The 22,776-nt window shown below is 58.7% G+C and overlaps 1 protein-coding gene across 2 annotated transcripts in view; it reads right to left on the reverse strand.

Annotated features, from left to right (window-relative positions):
• The window catches only part of UNC5B (unc-5 netrin receptor B), a 79,589-nt gene that overhangs the window by 3,759 nt on the left and 53,054 nt on the right, over positions 1-22,776 (reverse strand). Inside the window, exons 2-16 of one of the 2 annotated variants that reach the window (XM_079792949.1) lie at positions 15,940-16,164; positions 11,937-12,080; positions 11,384-11,487; positions 10,746-10,926; positions 9,663-9,830; positions 8,757-8,921; positions 8,525-8,557; positions 6,574-6,768; positions 5,890-6,279; positions 5,213-5,300; positions 3,950-4,118; positions 3,587-3,820; positions 2,025-2,174; positions 1,244-1,408; positions 323-504 (exon numbers count right to left, since the gene is read on the reverse strand). In XM_079792949.1, the coding sequence (XP_079649075.1) occupies positions 323-504; positions 1,244-1,408; positions 2,025-2,174; positions 3,587-3,820; positions 3,950-4,118; positions 5,213-5,300; positions 5,890-6,279; positions 6,574-6,768; positions 8,525-8,557; positions 8,757-8,921; positions 9,663-9,830; positions 10,746-10,926; positions 11,384-11,487; positions 11,937-12,080; positions 15,940-16,164 (2,593 nt within the window). The remainder of the gene's footprint in view (positions 1-322; positions 505-1,243; positions 1,409-2,024; positions 2,175-3,586; positions 3,821-3,949; positions 4,119-5,212; positions 5,301-5,889; positions 6,280-6,573; positions 6,769-8,524; positions 8,558-8,756; positions 8,922-9,662; positions 9,831-10,745; positions 10,927-11,383; positions 11,488-11,936; positions 12,081-15,939; positions 16,165-22,776) is intronic. The other variant, XM_079792950.1, reaches the window with a different exon arrangement.

A 22,776-nucleotide genomic window follows, 5' to 3' on the forward strand; every position in this document is an offset into this window, starting at 1 on the left:
AACCTGGCATCTGCTCAGTGCAGGTTTAGGAAGTGGTTTCTCAGTAAGTATGACATCATGATAATGGCTATTATTGCCACTGCATTTACCCAGCATTTTAAGTTCTCCAGGAAAGTTCTGACACCAAGCTGTCTCTGTTCCTCAGCACACGGGTGCTCTACCTGCTCCGTCCTGGGCACTGGGGTGCTGACGGTGCTCACACTGGCTGGGCCTGGCCTCATCTGACTGCCGCAGGCCAACATGCTAAGCACCACGCCTCTCAATCAATGGGCATCTCAGACTTAGCACACTCAGGTGGCCAGGTCTGTGTCCCAACACTTACCGGTCCATGGAGAGCTTCTTCGCCAACAGGCGCCAGTCGTTGCCCCGCGAGTTAGGGGCGTCCAGGCTGTTGCATATCTTCTGGCGGATGGACAGCGGAATCTTGAAGGCATAGGGTCCCAGCTGGGTGGTGAGCGCGCTGCTGGGAGCAGAGCAGAGGGCGTCCAGGGAGCCAGCGGGTGTCTGGAAGGGCAGGGGGCAAGAGTGAGAGGGGCAGAGGAGGCTCTAGTCAGTCCCCACCTGCCCCGGACAGGCCACAAATGCTTAGTCAAAGGCCTTCTTCCCTAGAGGCTCAGCTCCTGTGGGCCAGGGCTGCAGGCCTGACCCCCAGCCCTCAGGGGGCGCACCAGGCTAGTGCACTGCCCAGGGTGAATGCTAAGGCAGCCTCAATATCAGGAAGCCATGAGGAGCCCAAAGTCTAGAACAGGAAGTGACCTGCCATGATCACATGCCAAACTGGTGGCAGAACTGGGCCCAGGCCCACAGCCAGTGCTCTCCCCACTGCAGCGCCAGGAAGGCCCAGCACTGCCCCCTGGTGGCCTGGCTTTCGTGGACCTCGATCCAGGTTTATAGGGGTGCACAGCTGCAGGCTGGGGCCGAGCAAGGCCTTGACACAGGTCCATGGTACCTGCCCTCCCTGAAACCTACTTTTTCATCTCCCGGGGGATCACTGGATTTGTTTCCCTGGTGGCTGTGGAGATTGAGTGAGAAAATCTAGGTACAGTACATGCCAAGCACAGTACATGCTTGGTATAGTACATGCCAAGCACAGGGTCGGCACTCAACAAATGGTAGATGTTGGCAAAAAGGGCCCAAGTCCCAGCTCAGACTTGGGGGGCATGTCTCAGTGTGAGATGGCATTTCCACTCAGATGTGGGGTGAGCAAGGGGTGTGCATGCCGCCCCCAGCCCTCCAGCCTCACCTCTGCCAGTGTGGTGTGCAGCTGGAATATCTGGCCCTCCCCCTCCACCTGCCGCACGCAGATCTTGCAGGTGAACTCCGTGGCGGCCAGGCTGTGCCTCTCCAGGGTGAAGGTGCAGTGAAGGGCCCTCTGGCTGCCATTCCAAATGTGACAGAAGGGGATCTCCTGGGGAAGGAGGGAGGCAGGTCAAGGAGACAAGCCCAGCCTGCCCTGGCCACCGGGAATGATGGCAGAGGAGGTAATGGGGCCAATACAGGGAGGGCTAGGACCTCTCAGCGGGTAGTTCAGGCCTCTCCACCCAACTGGGCAGAGGAAGAGCTGGTCAAGGGCCCTTCAGCTGAGAAACGGAAGAAGGCACAAGCCTGAATGTGTGTGTGTGCGCGCCTGTGTGCCTGGGGCTGGGAAGCCAATGGACACAGTGGTGTCCCAGGCGGGTGGGGCAGAGGGGTGTGACCATTGTAGGTAAGTTTGGACTGTCTGCCAGGCGTGGGTGCTCTTGGGGATGGTAAGGCCTCTTGGAGGATGATGTGGGAGACATCTGTGCATGGGAAGTGTGATCGGGGTGGGAGGGGAGTGTGGCTGTCAATGGTGGAGGTGTGCCTAGGCACGACTGGGAGGGAGCCTGGCGAGGGGGGTGGGAGGGAGACAAAGATGGAGGGGCAAGGCTGCAAGGCTGAGGGGGGAGCAGAGCCTGGGAGGGGAAACTGGTCTTCCCTGGGCAGATCCCCACGTGTGCCCCACCCCGGCCCCAGCTCTCCCCATCCTGCAGCCCGGCCCTCACCTGGTATTTGGCCAGCAGCTTGCTCCTCCAGTGGGCGTGCGGGATGTCGTGGAGGGAGAGGCGCAGGTTATGGTAACTGTCCTTGAACAGCAGGGGTTTGGGCTCCTCCACGAGGTATCCGCCCAAGGTCCGCTCCAGCTCCAGCACCTCCTGTGGGTGGGGCAACAGGAAGGGGGAGCCTGTCGTACTTGGCCAATGGGCCCTTTCCTACTGCAAACTTGGGGGTTGGGACAGATTCAGGCAGAGGCTGAAACTTGGAGGGCAGAGACCCACCTGAACACAGGGCTGGGCATTTGGTAAATGCTCACAGAAGGCTAACTTGTGGATATGTGGACAGATAGACAGGAAAAAAGCGGGTAAATAAGTGGACAAATAGTGGGATGGATGTATAAATGGATTTATACATAAATGGATGGATAGATGAACTGATGGATGGATAGATAAATGGATGGATAAACAGATATGGATAGAGACAGAGATGGATCTACAGATGGATATACAAATGGATGGTTGTAAAATAGAAGGACAGGTGGAAGGACAGGTAAATGGATGGATGTATGAAGGCTGGATGGACAGAGGGACTGTTGACTGGAAGAGTATGTAGAGGGATGGACAGAAAGTTAGATGAATGGATGAATGGACAGATGGACCAGGACTGAGTAACACAGAATGCCATCATGCCAAAATGTGGCAACGTCCCTCTTAATCTCGACTCCAATCTCTGAGCAAAGCAGGACATCAGCCAATGGCCCAGTACGAAGAGATCCAGGCCACCAGGCCATTCCCCAGGAGTCTCCAGCCCATTTGGACCTCCTGGAACTTCAGGCCTGAGTGGTCCCAGCAGGCGACACTCACTCTCCCACGAGGCCTTTTCACCTCTGTTGCATCATCTGGCAACTCAGAGTCACATGAGACTGGGAGACAAAGGAGCTGGAAAGGCGCACCTGTGAACCGGGTCCTCCAGGTCGATGCCCCTGCCCCCCGGACAAGTTCCAAATCCCTTGGCATGGCCCCAGGAGTGCTGGGAAGCTGAGCTCGGCCTGTCTCGGCCCATCCTTCTCCCTCACACGCTCACACCCTCTGCACGCTTCGGTCCCGCAGAAAGACACACCTGCCTTTGCAGAAGCTATTGCCTCCAGGAATGCCCTTCATCCTCTATCCGCATGCCTACCCGTCCCTTGGAGCCTGCCAGCTCTGCTGGGAAGCCTTCTCAGACCCCTCCCCTAACCCCGGGCCCTGGAAGCCCCTTCCAGGCGGGTGCTCCCTCAGTCCTCTGGACGACCACCATCAGAGACCGCCAGTCTGCCTCCTACCTCCAGCCTGGAGATGGGTGAGGGCAAGAGCTGTGCCTGATCCCTCTGTATCTCAGAGTCTGATGCCATTTCAATGTTTGAGGAATGAAGGAATGAATGAATGAATGAGGCTGATGATGGCGGAGGGTGCCTGAAAGATGCCATGACCTTGGGGAGGGGAATACTAGAAGGTACCATGCAGCTGGCTGGCCAGGGGTGATGTATCTACAGTGTGCCAGGGCTGTGCGGGTACCTGTGGCCTGGCCTTACCTTCAGCGCTACAGGTGTGTCCTCCAGGCAGTAGACCCTGAGGCTGTACTCCAGGGATGTGCAGAGGGCTGGGGCGAAGATGGCCAGCTGGAGCCGCTTGACTGCTGAGCGGGAGTAGGACTCACCCGTGAACACGTAGGTGCCCAGCTGGTCTAACAGGATGTGGCAGGACCTGGCCTCCAGCTGGCAGTAGCAAGGGGTGTCCAAGGTCTCCTCATCCAGGGTCACCACCTCCTGCAAGATGAGAGTGGGGGGTGGGGAGACAGGTCACAGTCAAGGCTGTGCAGAGTCCATCCAGGTCGGGCCAGGGGAAAGGAGGCTGGTTCAGATGGTGGGCCCGGCCCCGCAGCTGTGGCTCCTCACCTCCCAGTGGCCCTGGTGGGTCTGGGTCTTGAGCTGGAAGATCCAGTTGCTGGCACTGACTTCGGCACAGTGGGGCACCGTGAGGATGACGGGGCGGCACAGCAGGAGGCCTGTGGGCCCGCAGGTCACCGAGGGGCTCAATACTGTCTGGGTCCCTTCCAAAAGTGGGCTGGGGACAGGAGGCGGCAGTGAGGGGAGGCCGAGCGCTCAGCCAGGGCTTAGATGGGTGCTGGGCTCCCACCTCTGTCCCTGTTCCTGGGTGACAGAGGGCAGGTCTCCACCCCTGGGCTCCCAGAGGGCAGGGGTTAAGGAGAGGCAGAGAAATGGCATAACCTGCAGATTATTTCCAGATTTTTGCTATCATACTATGATGTTCTCACAGCCAAACCTTTGCTCACATTTCAAAGATTGTGAGTTTTTATTTTTGTTTTTTAATTTATTTTTATTGATTTCAGAGAGGAAGGGAGAGAGATAGAAACATCAATGATGAGAGAGTTATTGATTGGCTGCCTCCTGCATGTACCCTATTGGGGATCGAGCCCGCAACCCTGGGCACGTGCCCTAGACTGGAATCGAACCCGGGAACTTTCGGTCCACAGGCCGATGCTCTATCCACTGAGCCGAACCAGCGAGGGCCCCGTGGAGGGTTTTAATGGGCTGCTCCACTGTCCTCTGGGGAGCTGGGACCGCTCCACACTCCTGCCAGCATGCCATGGCGGGCTGCGCGCCACACTTTTGCCGGCATGAAGGCATTCTCGTTTGAAATATAAATCTTCACGAATTCATGAAGCAAAAAAAACTCCCAATATCTCCTGGCTGTTTGAGTTACTATTGGACTACAAATTAGGTTGAACAATTTCTCATAACCTACTGTGTGTGTGTGTGTGTGTACACACGTGTGCATGCGCGCGTAACAAAGAGTGTGTGTAAATCACTTGTTCATATCCTTTGCCCGTTTTTGTACTGAGATGTTAAATTTTTTTCATTGGTCTCTAAAACCTCTCTGCATCGTAAGGAGATTAGCCCTCTGTCATATTGTGGCTAGCTTGTAAATTGCCTTTCAAGTTATATGATTTGTTGTGCTGGTTCTGCACGTTTTGGATGTGGACATAACATCCAGCAATGTTTTCCTCGGAGGACTGGCGCCGGCCTAGGATCAGGCTCAGGAGGGGAGAAGGTGATATTTGAGCCCAGGGTAAGCAGGCAGCAGGGAGAGAGGAGGAGCAGGGGGCAACCCGGGACAGGGCTGGGGTTTCTACTCACAGGGCGTTTTCTGCCTTGTTGATAAGGAGGTACATTTCGTAGAACTTGCCCTGGGGGATGGCTCCATTGGGCACCAGCAGGCTGACTCCTAGGGGGAGAGGGAGGTCAGCAGGGAGGGGCTGAAGGGAGTCCAGGAGCTTCGAACAGGTGGTCACCAGCAGGGGATAGGAGAGAAGGTCTGGAGACTGGGTGCAACGAGAGGCCCGGCCACTGACCAGAGGGCTTGTCAGTAACACGGGGCCTCTGGCGTTGCAGTGGGGGAGAGACGGGACAAAGACCTGGCGTCTGAAGGTGCCAGTGCTGCCTCCAGCCTTGGGTATGACGCTGGGTAATGTTAACTGATGGTTTTGCAACCTTGAGATGGGCACCTCTGCCCTTTCTGATGCCAAAACCTAGGACAGCACTGTAGTTTTGTGATTACAATGGGGCATTCTCCCCCACTTAACAGATAGAGAAACGGAGGCTTAGAGTGTGGCTGGGCCAAGGTTCCCCTGCCATAGTGAGGCAGAGACAGGCTTCGACCCCAGACCTTCTATTGTATAGTCACATCTTCCCCCTGGGCCTCTCTTTCCCCATCTGTGACATGGGGTCAGGGAAGGCCTATCTTCTGCTGGGTGCTGGGGCTGTCCAAAGGATGTGCCAAGGCCACGCTGACAGGCAAGCGGAGAGGGACCCACCTGTGCCGGGGATGCTGAGCCTCCCGCCCAGGCAGCCAAAAGTGCCGCTGACGCTGCTCCCCGGGTCCCGGGGCAGGCCCAGGAGCTGCTGGGAGCCGAGGCTGGCGCTGCGCAGGTGCACGAAGTGGGTGTCCCGGGAGAAGTCGCCAGGGTACGTGCCGGGCGGCAGGACCCCCAGCAGGTCAGCCCCATCTGGCAGGCCTGAGCCGGAGCCGGTGGTGCTGGAGCTGTAGACCTTGATCTTGAGGCTGGGCAGGGGGTCCAGCAGGGGCGAGTTGGTCATGGGGATCTTGTCGGCCGAGTCCTGCAGGGCGTACACGGGCCCGCGGTAGATGCCGGCACTGGCAGTGAGGTCGGGAGGCACAGAAGGGTGCAGGAGCTGCGGGTGGTCTGCAGAGGTGGGGTACAGTCAGACCCAGACGTGCCTCACCGGCCCAGCCCCACATTCTGCTCCTGCCAGGGACCCACCTGTTGCAAACCCCCACCCAAATGTCCAGCTGCAAAAGGCTTCGCGGACCCTCCAGGCTGGGTCACCCCTTCTTTCCTTTTCTGCATCTCTCTAATCCAAACCAACCCACAGAGTCAGCTCTAGAACAAACTCTGGAATCCCAGGAGGGAGTCTGTCTGCTGCACCCCGCTGGGTGCCCTGTCCCCACCTGCCAACCAGGGGTCCCCGGGTCTTACTGGGCCGCGCAGTCTTGAAGTTGACGGGGTGGAAGCCTCCGGTGAGGGCGGCGGACGAGTCGGTGATGTCAGTGTCCAGGTCACGGCAGTTGCGGCGGTACACCACCACCGCCACGACCATGAGGACCGCCACCACCACCAGGATGGACACCACGATGCCGGCATACAGCGCCACGTCCCCCGAGGACTCCAGGACTGCAGGATGGGAGGGCTGTGTGAGGGCAGGGGCAGAGGCCCAGGCCTGGGGGAGCCAGGGAGGCCCGGGGTCCCTAGGGAGGGGCAGGGCCTGGGTTCTAGTCCGATCCCAGCCACGACAGGCTGGTGACCTCAGGCAAGGCTTGAACCTCTCTGAGCACCAGTCTCTCTAAGTAAAACAGCCTCAAAAACCTCTGGCCTGCTCCCTGCTCAGTGTGGCAAGGAGAGGCAAAGTGACTGGTCACTCCCAGGAGTGATTCATGGCTCACTGCTGAGGAGCCAGGGCCTGTGGCTCAGTAATCCAGCCACAGTTTGTCCTGTCGGAGCTGAGATCCAAACTAGAGTCTCACTTGCAGCCCGTGGCAAATCTCCAGAGGACCAGAGGGCCAGGCTCCCCGCCATTTTTGCAAGTGGCGGCTCCAACCCACCCGGCTTCTGCTCTGTGCGGAAGGGTGGGAGGTGGAGAGGTGGAGGGGCAGGAGGGGAAGCAGGTGAAGGGGAATGAGATGCAGGGCAATGGGGTGGAGAGGAGGTGAGCAGGTGGAGGCGAAGGAAGGGGCTCAGGGAGGCGACTGTTGGCTACACTCCCCTCCCCCAGGCAGGCCACTGGGCTGGAGGACACCAGCTCTGGTGGGGGCAGGGCAGGCTGCTGCACAGCTGGACTAACTCCACACAGCGGGCAGGAAGGGGTCCGGTCGAGACACCGGGACTAAAGGAGGGCTTGGCCAACAGAATTCCCATGATGATGAACGAAGACACTATGTCTGTGCTGCTACACGCGACAGCCACCAACCACATGTGGCCACTGAACAACTGAAATGTGGCCAGTGAGACTTAGGAACTGAATTTCTAAATACGTTTAATTTAATTAAGGTGAATATAAGTTTAAAGAGCCATACTGGACAGCACAGGCAGAACCAAGATAATTGCTGTGGGAGTTCCAGGCGGCATCTGTCCTGTCCCTGGGCCCTTGGGGAGGGCACCATGCCCGCCCACTTCTGCACCTTCTGGTACCCCCACTGGCCTCAGCAGCCCTCAGGGATGGACCCCCACCCCTCTGGGGGCTTCTACTCCCAGGGCTGGGCTCTGCCTCCTGATGTCCCGCTAACCACTGGGACCACTGGCCTGAAGATTTACACTCTCTAATCAGTCAACAGCTCGGCCCCCAGTCAGCTGGGGGAGGGCTCACTGCTGATTTTATGACTCCAGAATTATTTGGAAATTGTGGTTTCATTACCACAGGCCAATCTCCCCAGGCGCTTTACTGCTCTGGAGTTAACGCAGTACAGCCTCTGGGGGCTAGAGGCCAAGCCCTCGGGGCTGACGGCAGCCCAGGGAACTCGGGAGGCTCTGGCCAGCTGCTGGGGCACAGAGTGGGGCACCGTGATGGACAGGTGTGGGCCTGCCCCCCGGCCCTGGTCCAGAGAGGAGGCCAAGGGGATGGGGCTGAGAGCAGCAGGTTTGCCAGGAAAACATCCACTTCAAACCTGGCTGGACCCTGGGCAAGTGCCTTCTCAGATTTAGCTTCTTGTCCCGTATTGTGAGGGTCAAGATGCTGCCCCAGGGCCTTTCTGTCAGCCCAGGGTCTGCCTATCTGCGTGTAATGGAGGCGAGACACCTTCAGCGGGTCCTAGGAACCCCGCGGAGGGTCGGTGGGCAGGCACCTTCCACTCCCCCTGCCCTGCCCCCCACACCCTGGAAAAGCCAGCCAAGGAGAGCCCCAGAGGAAAGAGGACAGCCATGAAATGGGACTTACGGTGGCTTTTGGGGTCACTTAGAGTTTTCTTATCTGTTGAGGGAAATAAAGGGAAAGACAATGACACAGGTGGCAGGGAAAGGTAGTAGAGAAGGTGATGGAGAATGGCCCGAATGGGATGATGGATGCGGTGGGTGGGCAGAGGCCCCGAGGGGCTGTTCCGCTGCAGGCTGGGCCCTGAGGCCTGGGGGTGCGGCCGGGGTGTCCCTTATCCGTCTTCCCGAGGACTCACTCTGCATGCACAGCCCATCGGTGCAGTTCTTGGAGTCGAGCAGGGTCCCGCTGCAGTCTCGGCCTCCGTTCTGGGGTGGCGGTGCCATGCACTCTCGGCTGCGCCAGTGGGCGCACTCCGTGCTACAGGCTGACCACTTGCTCCACTCTGTCCACGCTCCATCCACTATAGGAGCATAGCACATGGCACATGAGAACACATGCACACATAAACACACACGCACACACACACACACAGTTACGTGCATAGAACACAAGACACCATACAGGCCATACAGAGAAATCCATGCCACATCCACACAGCCCCATACCAACGCAGAGCCAGGTGTGCCCGGTGGGCAAAGAGAACACAAGTAGATGCATAAAGTCACACAGAGGCAGCCCAATGCACAAACACATACACAAGGATACAAATCCAGTAAATACCACACCACTCCCAGAAACATGTAACCACAGGACACACAGCCAGACAAGCAAGGACGGACACACAGATGGAGAGGCAGTTACACAAAGACAAAAGGAGAAGCGGATGAGGGTCAGCAGCCACGGTGTGCCTGACAGTCAAGTACAGGAGTGCAGGCGCCCTAACTCCAGGCAGCTCTGGGACCCTGGCCCAGGGGGCTGGCACCCTCAGTGTGGAGGGCAGAAGAGCCCACCCCTCAGACCACAGCTCAGCTCCGAGCCTCTGCCTCGTGTCTTCAGCAGCCAGGGAAGAACAAAGGTCAGAGGTCATAGCATCTAGCCCAGCCTTCTCAGCCAGCTGTGGGCCCTGGGACAAGCACCTGCTGTTCCCCACGTGGGGAGAGAAAGGCTGTCCTGACTCTGGCAGACACCACAGCAGAAGACAGGGCTGGGGGCTGGGCGTGGGCTTGATGTGGGCAGGGTCTCTCCTGGCCAGAGGCCTTACCTGGGCACACGGTGGTGCAAGAAGTCTTCTGGAAGGCCTGGCCCTCACAGAAGGCTCCTCCGTTGAGTGGGGTGGGGTTGGTGCAGGTCCGTGTGCGCTTCTGCCAGCCGCGGCCACAGCGGTTGGAGCAGGGCGACCACTCCGCCCAGCTGGACCATCCGCCGTTCACTGCAGGGGGCAGCAGGTGTCACCCAATGACCTGGCTCTGGGACCCCATGGACCCCCAAACCCTCTCTCTCCACCCTTGACGAGTCTTCCGCCGAGGCTGGCCCTTCCTAGCGGGACCCCTCCTGCCTGCAGGGCTGGGCACTCAGATACCAGCAGGCAGACCTGGCTGCAACCTTCAGCACCAGAGGGGACCCTCGAGGTCATGGTCTAGTCCCCGCCCCCTTGTAACATGGCAAATGGAAGTCAGAGAGGGCTGACACCCAGGATCTCCCGTGAGTGATGGGGGACCTGGGACTGGAACCCAGTGTGGGGTTCCTTCTACAACATTCAAGGAATCCAAGGTGTGGCTCCGCCCCTCCCACCCAGGGGACAGCAAGGAACAGCCTTCGGGCCTGGCCAGCAGCCCCTAACTCTGCTAGGGCAATGGGCTAGGGCAGTGGTCGGCAAACTGCGGCTCATGAGCCACATGCAGCTCTTTGGCCCCTTGAGTTTTTAGCAAAGGCCAGCTTAGGAGTACCCTAATTAAGTTAATAATAATAATGTACCTACCTATATAGTTTAAGTTTAAAAAGTTTGGCTCTCAAGAAATTTCAATTGTTGTACTGTTGATATTTGGCTCTGTTGACTAATGAGTTTGCCGACCACTGGGCTAGGGTATGGGGATCCCGACTGGCCGTGCCCCAGATCTGACTCTGAGAGAGCTGGGTCTTCTCCTTCAGGGGCAGGAAAAGGGTCGGAGAAGGGACTCAGGGGGCCTCACTCGACCACTAGTTTTGCTACGTAACCTTGTGGGCTTCAGCCTGCTGACTTGTTGCCCAGGGTCCGGCTGTGTCCTGAGTAGGGCGGGTCAGGTGGCCATCTAGCCTTGGGCTGCCCCCCCCACCCGGCCATGCCTGACCCCCCTCTGGCCCGCACCATAGACGATGATTGTGGCCGTGGTGCTGCGGCGCTTGGCCACGATGTTCTTGGCCACACAGGTATAGTTGGCCGTGTCTGACAGGCGGGCCTGCCGGATGATGAGGTTGTGGTCAATGGTGAGCAGGAAGTTGGAGTCCTGGGTGGGGTCAATGATGTCCTCATTTTTGAGCCATTCTACCTGCAGGAACAGGGTGGAGGGGCATGAGGACCCAGTGCCTGCTCCCTCTCTGGAGTGTTAGGAAGGTCTGACCAGAAGCAGGGCGGCGTTTTTTTCCGTGTCCACCCACAGCGGTGACGCAGTGAGGCGGGGCCTCCGCCAGCCAGGCACCGCGCAAACACCACAGAACACAGTGGTTAAGATGCCCACTGGGTGGGGCTGGGGGAGGTGGTGTGTACAGCCTGCGGCCGACCCCAGGAGTCCCGGGGGCTCCTGCCCCAGCTCTATCGCATCCCATGGGGTTGCCCCTGCAGAGGGCCCCGCCGGGGTCTGGCATGTGTGAGTTGTGCAGAGGTTGCAGTTCCTTCCTCTGTGAAATGGGGAGGGCTCTGGAGCCTGAGGCATCATATCATGGCTGGTGTTAATGCCATGCTCACTGGCCTCTGCCATGCCCAGCGTCCTCCATGTCCCCACTCACCTCAGCCACAGGCACCCCCTCTGGTGGGCGGCATTGCAGGAGAACCTCGTGGTCCAGGGGTACTTCCTTGCCCAGAGGCTCCTGGTCGAAGTTCTTGCGCAGATCTGGGAAGAGGGAGAGGACAAGGCCCAGTCTGGAGGCTGAAGTGCCCCATTCCAGCCACGAGGTGGCAGCGCACACCAAGGGAACGTTCGTGGGGGACACCGGGCTTTTACCTGGGGAATATTAGCCTCTTCTCTAAAGAGGGGCCTTACCAGGTGGAGTTGCCAAAACAGGGTTCCCTCCCCGATGGCCTGGAATGGTGAGGAAGCTGGCAGCTTCCTTATATGGATGTGGTGAAAACTGGCCTTTACAAATCTGTGGGCCAGGGGTGGCCCAGGTTCTGGGTCTAGAAGCCTGCTCTGAGCTGGAGTCCATGGGCCCTGATGTCTCTGTGGTGGGTGTCTTCGGCGAGATACCCCCACGGGTGTGGAATTCCCTGTCCAGGATCCACAGGGACGGGGAAAGGGCACAGGGACTGGAGCGGGTGGAGGGGAATGTCAGGGTGGCGTACATGCGATGCGGACATAGGCCCGGCGACTCTTGGTGGTGCCCGCTGAGCTCCAGGCCACGCATTGGCACCAGTAGTCCTCCAGCCCAAACAGTTCCTCCACCTGCTGTCGAGACACCTCGATCTGCACCTCTCGCCCCCGCAGGCCTGGGAGGAGGAGAGACACGGTCAGGGGGGGCAGGCTGAGGACACAGGACATAGGACAGGGCACCTTGACCCCTCTTCCTCTCTACCCCTAGTCCTTCTGGCTCGTCTGCTAAGTGCCTCTCATTCCCACCTACCTTCTCATCTCTCTGCCGCCACCCGGACCCCAGCCGCCACTGCCGCTCACCGGGAAATGGCAATGGCTAAAACAAGCCCTCTCCCCCCATCCGATCCACACACCACCTGCAGCCAGCGCGTGCTCCCCGAATCCACAACGGCACGTCATTCCCCTGGTTATGTCTCCAGTCCGCTCGGCGTGAAGACCCAGACCCTCCATCTGGCCCCCAGGCCTTGCACAATCTACTCACTACAGCCCCCCTGGGCGTCCTCCAGACCCTCACGTTACCCTGGCCCCTCTAGCCACAGGCTCTGTGCACAGAGCTCCCTTCTGTCCTGTGTGCAGCGAACTCCCAGTCAGCTTTGGGCTGGGCCCCACTTCTGGAGGGAAGCCCCCTGACCCTGGTCCATGCCCACCGGCTCTCAAAGCACTGCTCAGTGCCCTACACGGCACCAGACACTGGTTGTCATTCCTGCCCAGCCTGGTTTCCCCACAGCACCCACCACTGTGTGGAACAGCATCCTTCATTGACGTGCTCCTGTGTTAACCATCTACCTCCTGCAGGAGAGTGAGGAGGGGCTTTGTCTAATTACCGCTGTGGCCTAGAAGAGGGGCTCCCCACATATCTGAAGAGAGCACGCGGCCTCTCCCTGGTCACGGCTCTGGAGCCTGTGGGGCTGGAGCTGAGGGGAGGACCCTCTTCCTGGGAGCCCCCGACCTCTCATTGGCTCCCTGTCAGGACCTGAAGGCCTCCCTGGATAACTGCGTCCACTAGCTCACAGAGAGGGATCACTCACTCTTCTGCCATCTCTCCCTTGACAAAGCCTTCTAGGCTCAGTAGAAAAAGGGAGCCCTCCTGGGTGAGGGTGCCGTCTGAAGCTCCTCCCCAAAGCTTGTGGGAGAACTGTGGAACCTCCTCCTCCAGGAAGCCCTCCCAGACTCCCCTGTCCCGGAATCCCTAAAGCTGCTCCTCCTTGCCAGGTGTCCCAGCTCACACTTTCATGGCTGCACATGGGTTCTAATAAGCCCCCTGAGGGCAGGACTGTCGACTGTACACAGGCAGTACTGTGACATGGTGGTTAAACAAAGCTGGACAGATGGACAGGTGTGAATCCTGGCCACACCCTCCCACCCCAGCTCTGTGACCTTCACTAAGTTACTTTGCCTCTCTGAGCCTCAGGTCCCTCATCACAATAAAACACTCAGGGTAAACTCCAAATGAGTCGTGGCACTTACTGGGCCACAGCACACAGCTCAAGCTGGACCCAAAGCCACTCTGTCGGTCCTCTGGACCTCATCCAGCCCCTCCTGTACATTCAGAAAGGGTAGGGGGCAGGCCCAAAGGCCCACAGCAAGTTGCCAGCAGAGCTGAGATCAGTGCTCTTGGTGTGCTGCCAGGTTAGAACTCTGTCCCTAACACATGACGCCTCTCTGGACCTCTCCCAGGAAAGCCATTGCCTTAACTCTCCTGCATCATAGGGGGAGGGGCTTACTCTGGGGAGCCCCTCTTGACAGCCAGGGACCTAAATGGGAGGGGGCTAGAGTTTGCTGTTGGGGAGCAGCAGGAGGGAAGAGGCTGCTGTGAAGGTGGGAGGGAGGGGATCTGCTCGCTCGCAGTGGCTGCCTGGCGTGCTGGCCCAACAAGTGATGCTGCGTGGCCCAGGGCCGGGGAGCTGGGTCCCTGGCCCTTAGTTTCCAGGTGGTGAGCCTAGCAGAGTGCTTCCTCTCAAGGTTTCAGCAACACCCACCAGAGGGACAGAGGGAAACCATCATCCCGGGCAGCTTGACACCTTGGTAATGGTCCTGGCAGGCAGAGAGGATGATGGGGCCTTTGGTCTCCTAGACTTGGGCCCCAGCACCAGGTGCTCCCCGCCCCCCAGGATGATGGCAGCCTGGCAGGCAGTGCCTCGGTGAGGACACGGAACTGGGCTGCCTGCCCCAACCTGGCATGAGTTGCCACCAGTCCCGCCTGTCCTGGCCCAAAGCTGTCCTCCTCTGTGTTTTCAGGGCCAGGGCAGGCCAGGGGTGGGGAGCAAGAGGCTCGATTAGAACCGGCCACACTGCTGCCAGGGGAGTGGCCCACGGGACCACTGTCCCTTCTTTGTAGCTAACGGGACAACAGAGCCCCAGTTTCCAGGGCTGGCGGGGCTTATGCGCCCGGTGGCGGGAGGGTAAGAGCCGCGCTGCTACTGTTACTAATAATCGCAGGGGCTGTGGGGGTCCCCAGCAGGGTACACTGTCCCCTTGCTCTGCCCGGACTCCCACGGCTGACCTCTGATACAGGCCGGAGGGGCTCAGGAGGACAGAGAAGTAAGGCCAAGTTTTAAAGGAAGAGGACGGAGGGAAAGGCGTGTCTGGTGCCCGCTGGGTCCTGCACTGCTCAGTGCTGTGCAGGCGCTCACCAGGACCTTCTGGCAGCCTCCCAGGTCAGAAAGAGAGGAGTGAGCTCAGAGAGGCTGAGCGACTACCCCAGGATCACTCACCCAGAGTGTGGGGGTAGCTGGCACAGATTATTTGTCTCTTAAAAATTGCTTTTTTATTTTTAGATTTTGGTAAGAATGCAACTCCGGGTCTATTTTTAAAATGTTCTTTTAAAAGTTTGGCAAAATATACACGATATAAGACTTACCATTTTAATCATTTTTAGTTCCGTGATATTAAGTACATTATGGGGTATAAGTTTTAAGCCTGGGTGGTTCTGAAATGTGTGAGCTTTTCATAGAAAAAGAGAGAAAGTTGGGGAAGAGAGAAAAAAGGAGAGTGAGAAAGAATGTCAGGGGAGAAGACACATAGAGAGTGAGTCTGAACGAGAGGAGAAATAAAGAAAGAATAAAGATGGGGTGGGGACAGAGAGAGGGAGAGCGGAGCGGGGGGGAACACAAGGAAAGAAGATGCAGACAGAGACGGGGACAAGAAGGGAGAGGTGGGACACAGAAGGAAATAAGAGGGGGCTAGACAAGCAGGAGGAAGAAACGGATCAAGGAAGAAACGCAAACACAAAAGCCGAGGCAGGCACTGGGGCCAGGGAGCCACCTGGGCCTGGGTTCTGGGGCTGCCCAAGACGGGTGGCCTGCAGGGGACCAGCACCTGCCGTGCGCCCCATTTAACAGAGAGGAGCCGGCTCTGTCCGGAAGCCCCGGCCTGGGCTGCACCCAGGCAGGATTCTAGGCCATCCTTCGTGTCCCAGGTCTTCTCTGTTTGTGGGAGTGATGGTTCCCATTCCCAGCAAGGACAGCGTTTCCTTCACAGAAATGAATTGTTTTCATTTTAAAGGGCTGATATTCAGTAAATAATCGTAGAGGTGCTGCTAGGGTGCAGCCCAAACCCGAAGGAGAGGCGAGCGTGTCTGAAGCAGAAGACCCCTTGCTTCTGAGCTGGGGGGGCGGAGGGGGGAGCGGGGGCAGGAGGCAGAGCCCTGGCTGGGTGCTGGTGAGGAACCCTGGCCCCGGCTAGACTTGCTCCCTGAGCTGAGCAGGATGGGAAGAAACTGGGAAGGGGAACAAGCGCTCAGCTCGGCAAGGGATTCGGTGCTACTTCATCTGAGTCAGCCTGGGCCATGCAGCCGACCCTTGGGAAAATACTGACCCGGGGTGAACCACAGAGGGGAAACTGAGGCCCAGAGGGGCGCCATGGCTGCTTGAAGTCTCCCACAGAGTCTAGGGTGGTGAAGCCCAGGACCCAGTGTCCCTGCCACCTCTGGGTTGGGGGTGTCCCTGGTGTGACCAGGCCAGTGGGGCGGCTCACCGGTGGCCTCGTCCCGGCCCTCCTGCGTGACGTGGTCATTCTGGCTGACCCACTCGCCGTTGCACTTGAAATAGATCTGCGTGGCAGGGAAGGCGCGGCAGCTCAGCTCCACCGGCTTGTTCTTCACGATGTAGGCGTCTTGCGGCTCCTGCAGGAAGTGGGGCAGCGGCTCGGCCGGCGCCGATGGGAAGGACTCGGGGAGCACCTCGCTGCCCGAATCAGTGCCTGTGCAGGGAGGGAAGGCTCTGTGAGGCCGGGGGCTGAGGAGGCCGGGGCACCCACTGACCGCCCAGGAGCCCATGGCAGACAGAGGGGCATCTGGAGATGCTAGAGATGCCCTCTGTGACCGGGCAAGGTCTGGCTCCCCTGCGCCTCAGCTTCCCTATCCTGCCCTGCTGTTAGGAGGCTCTGCTGTGGAGCCTGTCCCAGCTCTACGATGCTGTGGGCGATCTTCCTTACCGATGGAGACATCGGGGCGGCCTGGCCAGGGGAGGGGACCCATCAAGGCGAGGCACCCCTGCGGCCCTCCAGCCCTCCCCAGTATCCCCTCCGCAAGCCCTCGCCGGCCTCCCTCCAGTTTCTCACGGTGATACCATAGTACGCTTGAGGCTAGAGTTCAAACCAGGCCAGCCCTGCCCCGAAGCCCGGGCGATGGGAGTGGGGAGAAGAGCCGAGACCCGCAGGGCAATGGGTGGGTGAGGTGGGGCGGCTGCACCAGGCCTGGGCTCCCCGGGTGCAGCCCGGCAGGCCTCCTCCTCCAGGAAGTCCAAGGCAGGGGGCAGCATGGAGGGGGAGACGACCTTCCCAGCAGCTCCACGCTGAGTTCCCTCCTCTGGTCTGGGGCTCCGATCCTAGCCTTTCCCACCTCGGCCAAGTCCATCCCTCTGCCCTAAGGGAAGGAGACTTCAGAGGCCGGGCACACACGGAGGCTGTCCATCTTTCCCCTGAAGGGGCCCAAGGAAACCCTGGCTGCTCGCCTCCCTGGGAAGAACAGCACCTCAGGAGGCGAGACAAACAGGAAGGGAGAGCAGCCAGCCACCCAGCGCTAGGATGGGGGAAACCAGGCCGCGCCAGGCTATTGGTTCACCATCCACTTAGGAAAATTGACTTTCCAGTGCCAAGTGCCAAGCGATCAGGTGGCTGGGACACGCGGCAGGGGGCTTGTCCTCCTCTGCTAACTGCGCCAGAGGAAGCAACACATTAAGCTGCAGGGGTGCCCATGCCGACCCCGCCCTCACCAACCAGCTACCATCCCGGTCCCAGGGCCCCAGCGCCCTGCTAAGACCAGGCGCTTGTCCTCCTGAAGGAGCCACACACACCTGATGTGCCCAGGCCACGCTGACTCTGTGCACCAGCAGCTCCTGCTAGGACCGGGCGCTTCAGGAGCTCCGAGAAAATGCTGGCTTGTCACGGGCTCCAGGATGTGTGTGTGTGTGTGTGTGTGTGTGTGTGTGTGTGTGTGTGTGACAGAGAGAGAGAAATGGGGGGAGGGAGTTAGAGCGAGAGCGAGAGCGAGCGAGAGAAAGAGAGATGGACTGACCCCAGGGGGAGAGAAAGGAAGAGCCAGCAAGAAGGGGTGTGACTTCAGCTCCATCCAGAATGCTGTGGGTGACCCAGGGAGAGCCCCTTAACTCCAACCCAGTCACTTCACCTCAAAGAGCGCAGGTCATGTGCGTTAACCATGCATGTGTGCCTGGGAGGGGCCGAGCACAGAGCACAAGTCACTGTATTAAAAACACAACTAATGCTCATCCCACACTAGGTGCTATGTTTGCAATATTTATTGAAAACGTACCTAATTCTTGCAACAACCTTGTAAGGCATGCTATATTAGTCCCCAGTTTATAAATGGGGAAACTGAGGCCAGGGAGGTTAAGCAACTTGCCCAGGGGCACACAGCAAGCAGGAGTCACAGCCAAGGTTTGAACCCAAGAAACAGACTTCAGTGTTAGGACATTGCCCAGGACTCCACACTGCCCATCACTGGAGTAGCTGCACACACCGGTGTCCCCTGAACCCTAACAGACCCTGACATGGGCCGGGACTCCACACTGCCCATCACTGGAGTAGCTGCACACACCGGTGTCCCCTGAACCCTAACGGACCCTGACATTGGCCGGGACTCCACACTGCCCCTCACTGGAGTAGCTGCACACACCTGTGTACCCTGAGAACCCTAACAGACCCTGACATGGGCCGGGACTCCACACTGCCCATCACTGGAGTAGCTGCATACACCGGTGTGCCCCGAGAATCCTAACAGACCCTGACATTGGCCGGGACTCCACACTGCCCATCACTGGAGTAGCTGCACACACTGGTGTGGCCCGAGAATCCTAACAGACCCTGACATTGGCCGGGACTCTATAAATGTGGGGGTTCTCTCACCAAAGGTCCAGCGAGGCTAAAAGCGTCCTTCCTGTTTCAAAGCTGTGGAAATGGAAGCTCATCCAAATGAGGCAGGTGACTGACCCGGCCAGCTGGTGAGTGGGCAGCTAAACTGGGAGTCGCAGGGAGTATCCTGAGGCCAGGTCAGGGCTCCCCGATGCTCCCGTCCCTCAGCCAGGCAGGGAGACTCCTTCTCTGTAGGTACACGGTAGCCTCAAGGGCCGGGCAGCTTGGGCAGTTGGTGGTGAGAGGGAGCTGAACACTGGTCTCCCAGTGGCCTGAGAGCTGGTCACTGTGGCCTTTCTGCCAGGCAGGCAGCTCTAGGGAGAGCAGGTTGGAGACCAGAGGGCAGGTGGGCAGCAGAGAACCTGCCAGGCTCCATGCCCACCTCCCACCATCCTGTTCAGCCTCAGGCCTGAGGTGTGTAAGGCAGGGATTTGCCTGAGGTCACCTGTCAGTGGGAGGTTCCCCAGGGTCTGAACTGGGCCTGACGGACCTCAGGCGCCTCATCTGTGAAATGGGGGGACTGGACCTTCCTCTGGGGGTGGTGACCACGAGAGAAGGTGTGTGGGCGCCCCTGGGTGCAGCTGTGTGCTCACCCTACCTTCTAACCACGTGGCCCCCAGGTGACCGCTTCCCCGGCTGGCTGCGGCACTGCGGGCTGCGTTTATGACAGTTTTATAACCCTAATGCGGCTTATATAGAAAGCTGGCACAGACGCGACGGAGCAAAGTAAACATTTAAACATTAGACATCCATTAGTGCAGCAGGCCCCGCCCTCCCGGCCCCACCCCTCCTCTCAGCCCTGGCACGAAGGTTCATCTCTGGCCTTGGCAGGAAGATGGCTGGGCGTCTTCCTCAGTGCCTCTCTGTCATGCAGTGCCGGTGGCTCTCGGTGTAGCTGCTGCCCCCTTGCCAACAACCCCATCCCCCAGGCTCCGGGAGGCAAATGCTGCCAAGAGGCAAGGAAGACGAACCAAGGACCGACCTCAGATTCCTCCCCAGAGGGGCCCCTGGCAGACTACAGGCAGGCTGGCATGCAGTATGTGCTCAGCGAATGCAAATTACATAAAGGGGGGCTGGGGCTGCCGCCGGGCCGGGCAGCAGCTGAGCTGGGCCCCCGCCCTCACCGCTGGACACTTCCCCTCCTCCTTGGCCCTGGCTCGGGCCTCGCGGCTGAGCAGAGGCTCCACAGGTGTCCCCGACGAGGGCCACCGGAGCCTGCCCGTGGGTGCCAGCTTGGAGGGGGAAGAAAAGTGGAGTCTCAGGTTCCTGGGAGCTCTCTCCGCCAGATGCTGTCAGGAAGCGTTTCGAATAAACTCCCAGAGCCCACACCAACCCTAGTCAGAGCGTCCCGAACCTTTTTGGTCTTTAGTGTCTTGGTAATTTTTACGGGTAATGTTTACTGTAAGGCCAAAAGAAATTCCTAGGGGTTCTGCTTGTTACGTAGTTAGATCTAAACAGCATCAGTGTGTGCATGCATGCATGCATATCCTAACACCTTAGTAGCCATTTGAAAAAACAATATACATGATTTGAAAGTAAAAGATTACTTGTAGTCCGTTCCTAAACAAGCCACAGTGACTGACTTACTAATGAGGCACCACATAAAGTCTCAAATCTGGGGGTCAGAGTGGACACTGCCACCCTCACTGTCTGTCTCAGGGTACCCCCGAATGCCCGAACCCCAGCTTTTCAAAGCTATGATGCCATCCAAAGGAAAGAAGTGTGATGTAATGCTGAAGCGATAAGCTGTCTTGGACTAGCAGCTGTCGCAGTGGCTGGCAGCCGCCCAGTACTACTGTGTTTCCGTGAAGATTAAAAATACCTCACAGCACCCCTGTGAATTGGCTGCGGCACCCTGGGGTGCCTGGGCACACAGTTGGAACCACAACCCTCTATGCTCAGTGCCACTGTTACCCTCATACCGCAGATGAGAAAACTGAGACGGGGGGTCTGTATCCGGCACAGGAGGCTAAGGTAGTGAGCAGCCGAGTGGAGCGCAAACTCAGGCAGTCTGACGCCCGAATCTAACCTCAGGCCTGGGAACCAGCATTCATGCCCACGCTGAGCCAGGGGCCTCGACTATTTCAGCTAATTTACTCCTCGCAACCATCAAGGTGGGGATTATCTCCCCACGCCACGGAGGACATGGAGCATCGAGGGATTTGCCTGAGGTCACCTGTCAGTGGGAGGACGCCCGGCTCCCAGTCACCCATCTCCCTGGCCTCACTCCAGCGCTCCCCACTCAACACCTGAGAAGACGCCCCTGGGAGGAGACCTTGCCTTTGCCAGGCCAGACCGGAACTTCCTGCTGGCAGGAAAATGTCCCGCAGAAAGCGTGTTTTTCAAATAGCAGGACTCATTTGAACCGACGGTTGCGAGACGGCAAACTGCCTTTAAAGCCGCAGACACGAATGGGCCAGCTCGCCCACGGAGAGGACGCACCCCCGCACAGAGGGCACTGCGGACAGTGAACACACGGGAAAAGAACCGCCGCTGCGGTCAGGGGCCCTGGGTTTGCACCCCGACTTTGCTGCGTGGCCTTCCTCTCAGGCCTCGGAGACCCCGTCTGTAACATCGGGAAGTTGGTTGAGCCAATCTCTCAAGCCCTACTCTACTTCTAACACGTTGAGGTTTGAAGATTCCTTATGGGGAATCTGTTCATGTATGACAATGTCCCATGTGTAAGTGTTTCTTCAGGAAGTCCATTTGCTTAAAAACGAGATCACCTTTCTTGCCATTTTTATTCGTGGCTCACACACCCAGCATCTCCTGTGGTCCTAAGACACAGTGTGGGGAGAGCCTGGGAGGGAGGGGGAGGAACTAGGTGCTGTTGAGCTCTCTCTGTGCCCCAGCCCTCCCCACCCCAGGCCTCAGACCAAAATGACCACCAGCGCCTCCGGGTGGGACTCCTGCGGGCACCAGGCAAACCCTCGCTTCTAATTCACCTGCACCTGCCTGTAGGAGGTCTCCTGTCGGCTCATCCCTTGGTGGCACAGATTCACAGCGACAGAGGTTGTTATTCAAGGACCAACTAGTGCAACATCCCCCATCGACACCTTCTCCAACCTTGACTCCTACCTCTGGGATGGGAGCTCACCGCTGCCTTTCTCAGTGGGTGCGCCTTTGGACAGGCCTAACGGAAAAGTCCTCCTTACTTTCAGCTGGAATTTGCTGTCTGAGGTTGCAGCCACTGCGAGGATTTTCACCTCCGAGGTGACACCGAACAGCGTGCTTCCTCCTCCCCTGACAGCTGCCCAGTCTCTGGAGGCTGAGGCCTGCCCTCCCTGGCCTTCTCGTCTTTCTTTTGAATATTCATTCACAAGACACACTTTTGCATCCTCTCACCACCAACCTGGCTTCCTCATGGACAAGTTCAGTTTGCTCACAACCCACTTTAAATTGGGGAGGGGAGGGGAGGGGAGGGGAGGGGAGGGGAGGGGAGAGGGTGGGGTCTGGCGGGCACCTCCCTGCCCCAGGTCCTGGCAGCTGCTCCTGGAGGGCAGGGAGCACACCACACCCTTCTCAGTGTCCCCCCCTGGGGTCCAGGAGGGTACCGGTCCCCTGGGAGGGTAGTGGAGCTTGCAGGACAGAGCGGGGAGCCTGAGCCCAGTCTCCACCCGACCGCAGGACGCGTGCCAGGCCGCACGCTCCTTCCCAGGGGCTGGGCCTTGGCAATGCCCAATGTGGAGACACAGGCTGCCACCTGGCAGGTGGGAGGTCCGGATGGGGCGGAAGTTGAGGCCACAGGCTTGTTTATGAGGTACCAGAATCTCAGCCACTGGAACGAGCAGGAGCCAAGGGCCCAGGAGGTGGAGAACTGGCTTCAGGACAAAGGTAAAGAGGACGTACTTCCCAGAGGTTCTCGAAAGGAGGGAGAGGCTGAAACTAGTGTCTGGACGTTCCTGATGGGGAGACTGTTCCAGTGGCTGGGGGAAGCCAGAGAGCCAGCAGACTGCTGCAGACCCGCTCTCTGCCCGGGACCTTGGGAGGCCGCTTATGTCTCAGGGCCTTAGTTTCCCCATCCATGAAAAGGGGTAACAGGTGCTGCCCTGTCACCTCCGAGGTGTTGTTATGAAAAAAACAGATGTAAATGTGCTCCGCTGACTGGGTGGTGCCCGTGCAGCAGGGGGAGGGGCCAGGCAGGGCATCTCTGTGCAGGGAAACCCTGAAAGCCTAGATTGGCAGGTTCCTCGGCCTATAGACACCTGAGACCCAGCAGGCTAAAAGCATAGAAAGTAGGTGCCCCAAGTGGGGCCCTCCACTCTACCAGCTCAGAGAGGGGAAGTGACGAATGCCACTAACATAGCAAATTCACAGCCCCGCTGGACCATCGCCCAGTTTCTGGTCCGGGGCTGGGAGTGGAGACAGCACGGCCACAGCAGGGCCGCGGAGGAAGGCGTGGGCTCTGTCTTCCCAGGCCTGGGACGAAAACTCAACACTCAC

The sequence above is a fragment of the Cnephaeus nilssonii genome (genome assembly GCF_951640355.1).
Source record: "Cnephaeus nilssonii genome assembly, chromosome: 16".
Classification (NCBI taxonomy): Eukaryota; Metazoa; Chordata; class Mammalia; order Chiroptera; family Vespertilionidae; genus Cnephaeus; species Cnephaeus nilssonii.